Raw genomic sequence first — 6,323 nt, 5'->3', positions numbered from 1 at the left:
ATAAAATGGGCATGTGGGTCATTTTTAAAATTTCAAAATTGCTTTAGAATCGTCGGTTGGAGTTCAAGTCAAGGTGCCGACGGTGGGCACTCAGTACATACTTCAAAGGCACTTTTTTAGGTACATAAAAATTAGATCGTTAATAAACACGTAGAAATACACATAATTTATTTAATAGCTAAGAATCATTAAAATTCTCAAACTACTAAAATGCTAATTGCGACTCTTAATTTTTTTTAATGCTAAGTAATTATATAAACCTAGTGTGATATAAAAGCATATAAGAATAAAAAAAGAATGTTGTTGCTCATGATTGAATAGAATGGAATTTTTTATTAATTGGTGGCTGCATGATTACAACACACGATAAATAAATAAAGGACTCTCCCTCCTAATACTTTTCCTTACTTTTCTTTTCTTTTCTATACATCCAAACATGCATGATGAACTCAACCTATAGATAATCTAATTTAGTGCCACCAATGCAAGCCAAAACAATTTTACACCATCTTCTTCACCAATTTACACAAATCTCTGAAAACCCTAATCCCTCTTTCATGGTAGAATTCAAACTTTGAAAATTCTACCCGAATCATTAATTTATCTTTTTTATTTTTTCAATTTTTATATACACACACCTAATTAATGATTAATCACTTTCTATCTTTCCATGTCGATCGGAGAAAACCCTTTTCCCATCTGCAGAAAGCTCTTCTTCTGCGCCTCCACGTCCTCCTCCGACTCCTCTTCCTCCTCTTCCCTTGCTGCCGTCAGCGACTGGTACTCTACCGCGCCGCCATAAAGTCTTACTAGGCCCACATACACAGCCACCGCGAAAACCATCATCCCGATCAAGACCCAGCTGAACTGGATGTTGACCAGCGACTTCGCTCGCCGAAGAGCGTCGCCGCTCGTACAACGAACCACCTGATGCCCCTCCTCCTCGTGTATGAAACACCCTTTGGGCACCAATTCTGGCGTCCAGAGCGCAAATCCCATCACGATGAGCCAAAACCCCTGAAAAATTATGCTCAGGGACCTCACGAATCCCACCGGAAAATTCTCCGGCAGGGCGATCCCTATGACGGAGGTGGCGAGAGAGACAGAGATGACGATCTGGAGGAGCATGTGGTACTGGCCCTCGACGCCCATGTGGTCGGCGGAGTGGAGGCGGAAGAGGAGGAGCTGCTGGGCGAAGGCGGCGGCGCCGAGGAGTTCCGTGACGCAGGAGGCGGCGGGGGGCGGGGGGTGGAGGCGATCGAGGAGGAGGGCGGCGGCGGCGTAGGCGAAGAAGGCGAGGGAAATGGAGGAGTGTTCGAAGTTGTGGAGGTGGTTGGAGGGAATAGAGCCGTCAGGGTCGAGGGGCTGGTGGCGGTCGGGGCCGATGAAGAGTTCCATGGAGACAGAGGCCGCACAGCCGGCCATGATGAGGAACAGCTCCAGGTGGCGGAGGGCGGCGGAGGGGAACCAGGGGCGGGAGCGGTAGGCGGCGGGGTTGACGGCGTGGAGCTTGGTGTGGTTGAAGAGGTGCCATAGGCCAATGAAGAGGAAGCCGAAGCCTGGCGCCACGTGGCCTATCAGAGTGCCCATTTTGATTGTCTGTTTTTTCGTGGGTAAAGGTTGCAGCAGAGAAAGGAGAAGGTTGGGTTTTTCGTGGGTAAAGGTTGTAGGAGAAGAAGGAGAAGGCTGAGTTTTTGGTGGGTAAAGGTTGAAGAAGGGGAAAGGTGGTGGTGGTGCGTGGAGGAGGGGGGAGGGGGGTTTTAAGGGGGGCGGAGGGAGTTGAAAATTTGAAAATGTAATTGAGGGGGCGCTCTAGAGGCTTCTATGGGGGTGGGGTTTTTGACGGTTGAACCGTTGAAGTTTGAACTTGAACTAGGTTTTAGTTTTATGTTATCTCCTCTCTCTCTCTCTGCTTTTGTACTTTTTATGTTATCCTCACTGTTTTATGTTTTATTTTTTTAAGGATATAACATCCCAACATTAATATTTAAATTCATAGGAGTAACAAGTGTTAGTGGTGCAGCCCTAATAATGCGAGCGGCATCACTTTAATGAATATAAATATTAATATAATATTTTGTAATTAGAAGATTCTAAATCCTACATAGAGGAATCACTTTTCACAAATATTCTTTTGATAAAGTAATTCTAAACTCACATGGAAACCCACGTATAATTATACCTCTTACTAATTAGGTTCGAGTATTAACGTGAAATTTTTAATTAATGAGTTTTCGATCCTACAGAATAGTCAACCCTTACATAATAAAGTGATGTCAATTTACTAGTTAGCTTCAAATATTATCGTAAAATTTATAATTAATGAATTTTAGATCTACATAACACAGTCATTACCTACGTACTAAAGTGAGATTAATATTTTTACTTAGAATTACCATAGCAAAAATGAATTACACCATTTCCTAGCTTGTAACCCAAGGGTTAGTTAAAGTGGCATTTATTTTTGGATCTCAAACTTCAATTCCATTGGTGGCTTGGTTTGGGAAAGAAGATAATCTTAGCCATGTGAAGTTTGACCAAAGACCCTCTTGAGGGAGAAGGGCAGCAGCCATTTTCTAGATGAAGGGCTGCATGAGAATCCCCTGAATGGTCAATTTCTCTCTTGAGGGAAATGGAAGCTTCTCTTTGTTCTCTGTTGTGGGGCTTAGCTAGGGTTTGTTAATTAAGAAAAGTATGCGGCCCCTAATTTTTTATGGCTGTGGTTTCCAACATGTTTAAAATTCATAATATTTATTTTTGGGGAGTGACAGCTAGTCAAACCTTAGGGTATCAAATATGCTTTTATATATATATATATATATATATATATATATGTTTGAAGGAAAATTATGTACATAAATTATTTGGGTCATTTAGGATGGCTCATGGGATTTGAGTGTTTTTTTCCTTTTCTTCTTTCTCTTTTTTGGATTTGTGAAATTTTATAGTGGTGGAATTTTGGGGAAAGAGGAATCCTTGTCCTTGATTTCTAAGAAATTTCTATGATGGTCACTATTTTTTTATGTAGTGGGTACATTTTTTTTTTTTTTTTGTATTTTTTTGTGTTGTCAATTCCTTTTTGAATTATTTGATTTGTAATTTTTCTATTGAGTGATTTTGTCTCTTAATTTTTTTTGTTATTTTTAAAAATATTTTAAAGTGTTTTTAAAAGTTGTCAAGTGATAAAATTAGTTATTTAGAAGACTAAACAATAACAATAACAACAAAACCAAGACTTAAGTCCCACTAGATGAGGTCGGTTATATGAATCATGTTTTGTCAATTTATGCGATCATAGACCATTTCTTTTGACAAATTCAGGGATATTAAAATCTTACTCACTATCTCTTTCCAAGTTATTTTAGGTCTACCCCTACCCTTCTACTGCTCCCCACAGTAACTAACTACTCTTTCTCACTGACGCACTATGTGGCATACTTTACAAATGTTCATACCGTTTGAATCGTCCCTCCCTTATCTAATCTTCTATAGGAGTTACACCCAATTTACCGCAAATAAGTTCATTTTTTAATTTATCTTTAAGTATTATACTACTCATCCATCTAAGCATTCTTATCTCGCCAACTTTTACTTTTGGATATTTTGTTTCTTTGTCGCCCGACATTCTGAATCATATAGCATAACTAATCTTATGGATGTCTTATAAAACTTTCTTTTAATTTTAAGGGTGTCTTAGGATCACAAAGCATACTTGAGCGTTTAAATAAATTAATTACATAACAATGTGAGCAATTTCATATTTGGCGGTTTAAAATAAGATTAAAAAATTCATAATTAATTTTATAACTGTTATGGGCTTACCATTTTGGAACATTCGATGAATATTTTAATAGGTAGAAGAGTTTGAAACTTTGATTTTAAGGTTCTGTATTCCAACATTAAAAGGAATTGAGAAAGGATATAAAATGAAAGATGAATATCTTCCTGCTCTAATTAGCTTCCAACCGGCTAAAAAAATGTTAATCAAGTGGAATTTGCATGTGCCAATACTTATAAAAAAAGTTAAGTCATGTTTGTTATGTGATAATTAATAATGAAAACATATACTAGATTTGAGAAAAAAAATTATTCTTGTTTCTAAAATTTATATATTGGGAATAAATAATTTTTAGTAGGCCCTTCCCTTGACCTGGTATTTCTATTCATTCCCAAGCTTGAGATTGTAAAACTTAAGAGAGCTGGTATTGATGTTGCTTAGAGGGCAATTTGGGCATTGTCGTGAACTTGCAAAATACTAGGGAATGAGTACATAAAATCTAGAATTTGGGAAATTCCTATGATGTTTGGATTAGTAGAAAATTGCATATTAAGAAAAAGCAAGATTTGAAAGATTTGATTGCTTACTTTATATAGAGGGTTGGGGTTATAATCTTCTCTTTATAGACTCGATTCTTGTTATGAGATGAGAAATTTCTTTTGAATTATTATTAGGGTGGTAAAATGGCTTAGTAGGTCGGATTTAGGCTGGTCGTAATCAAGTAGAGGTTAAACGGGTTCTGATTCGGATTGATCCGTTTACTAATGGATGGCTAACATATAAACTCAAACCTGCTCGTTTAATAAACGGGTCATAAATAGGTACCCGTTAAGAATTAGTTTAAAAATATAATATATTTATTTTTAATTTTTTAAAAATATTTTATATAAAATGACATTTTTTTTTTTAAAAAAACATCACTCTTTTATTTTATTTATTAATATCTTAACAAAAATATATAAAATGTAGAAAATAGTACATCTCTTTAATTAATATTTTTTTAATGTAATATATATATCAAATTAAATGGGTCACTCGGCGGGTACCCAACCTAAACTTGCCTCACCCATTCATTAAACGGCTCAGGTTCAGGTTGACTCGTTTATAAACGAGTCACCTTCTACTAAACTCAAACTCGATTTAAGTAGGCGAGTCACGGATTGGTTTCTAACCCGTTTTCCACCCTTACATATTTGTGTCCTGCTGACCCCATAAGTTATACACTGTTTTGATTATAACAAATATTCAAGTATTTAATGGTTGTCAAGTTTGTGTGCAAGTTCTTATTGACAAATACTCATATAATGACATGCAGCAACCTGAAGGGAAACCCAAAGACCCTGAAGATTCTATTTCATATTGTAAAGTCCATTAATGTAATATGGGTCTGTAATAGTAATTAGGAATATGGTCTGTAATAATCTCTGCATGTCATGCATATAGGTTTGTAAACTCAGAAATGCGATAGACTGACCATAGGGACCGAATGACCTTAGGACACCCTTTGGTCGACCGATGCTGGATTTTTGGAACTTTCTCAAAACGGTCTCAGTAAGATCATAGTATAACTCTAGGTCCCAACACTCACACACATATCATACAAAATACAGGAGTGTTGAAAATGCGCTTAAATTGAATATTATTAAGGAAATTGAGAGAGTTCGGGCAAACCGAACATATTTGTGCATATTGTTCACGGACGCCCGAACCCTTCGAAATGGACATTCCACCAACTTGAGCTACCAATAGATATAGTTCAAACAAAGCCCCGGGCGACCGAACACACAAGTTTGGGCTACCGAACCTATGACTAGGCACCCGAAGTTACGAAACAATCTTTCTAACTTTGATTCGGCCCACCGAACTTGAACTCGGGCTGCCGAACTGAATTTAAAGACTTTTATTATTGTCTTTGTTCGGGCGACCGAACTAGAGTTCAGCCACCCGAAGCTCTCAGGTTAAAATATTTTTTTACTGATTTTTAAATGAGGTAAATTGGGTTAATTTTCTTAATTGGTTTTAAAATAAATCTAATAATACCCATTGAGTCCCCAACTGTAATAATTTTGCCTATGCCTATATATATCTATTCATTTGCAAAATTAAAGCAAGATTAGCAAATAGGATTAGCCAAAAAATTTTCTCAAATTTCTTAAACCCTATTTGTTCATTCCAACCCCATACACTCATAATATTTTCATTCCTTTGAGAAATATTGCTTTGTGAGTGTTTTAATGATTATTTCATTTTGCTAAAAACTCTCACTTGCTTTTGTGCATGTGATTTTCATATTAAGGATTTAGTTTGATTTTTCCCCTGAATTTATTTGATAAATCTTTGTGTGTGAAAAATCTTATAACTAAGTGGGTCTTTGCATTGTCATTGCAAGACTCATTAGAGCTTATATTTTGTGTGCAAAAATATTGTTACAAAATTATAATATTTTCAAACTACTCTTGTACCTATTTTAATGAAGGAAACTATTTTGAGTTAGTTTGAATACTTGATTAGTATTTTTGAAACTCTGATTGGACATTGAGATTTG

The 6,323-nt window shown here is 36.5% G+C and overlaps 1 protein-coding gene across 1 annotated transcript; it reads right to left on the bottom strand.

Annotated features, from left to right (window-relative positions):
* Nucleotides 1-313: 313 nt before the first annotated feature.
* LOC131149718 (uncharacterized) lies at nucleotides 314-1,729 on the bottom strand. Its single transcript, XM_058100413.1, has one exon. The coding sequence runs from the start codon at nucleotides 1,588-1,590 to the stop codon at nucleotides 661-663; it is 930 nt and encodes a 309-aa protein (XP_057956396.1). The 5' UTR covers nucleotides 1,591-1,729; the 3' UTR covers nucleotides 314-660.
* Between the last annotated feature and the right edge of the window lie 4,594 nt (nucleotides 1,730-6,323).

Source organism: Malania oleifera, chromosome 2 (genome assembly GCF_029873635.1).
Source record: "Malania oleifera isolate guangnan ecotype guangnan chromosome 2, ASM2987363v1, whole genome shotgun sequence".
NCBI lineage: Eukaryota > Viridiplantae > Streptophyta > Magnoliopsida > Santalales > Ximeniaceae > Malania > Malania oleifera.
The sequence above is the reverse complement of the archived record's forward strand: the minus strand, read 5'-3'. Positions and strand labels throughout refer to the sequence as shown.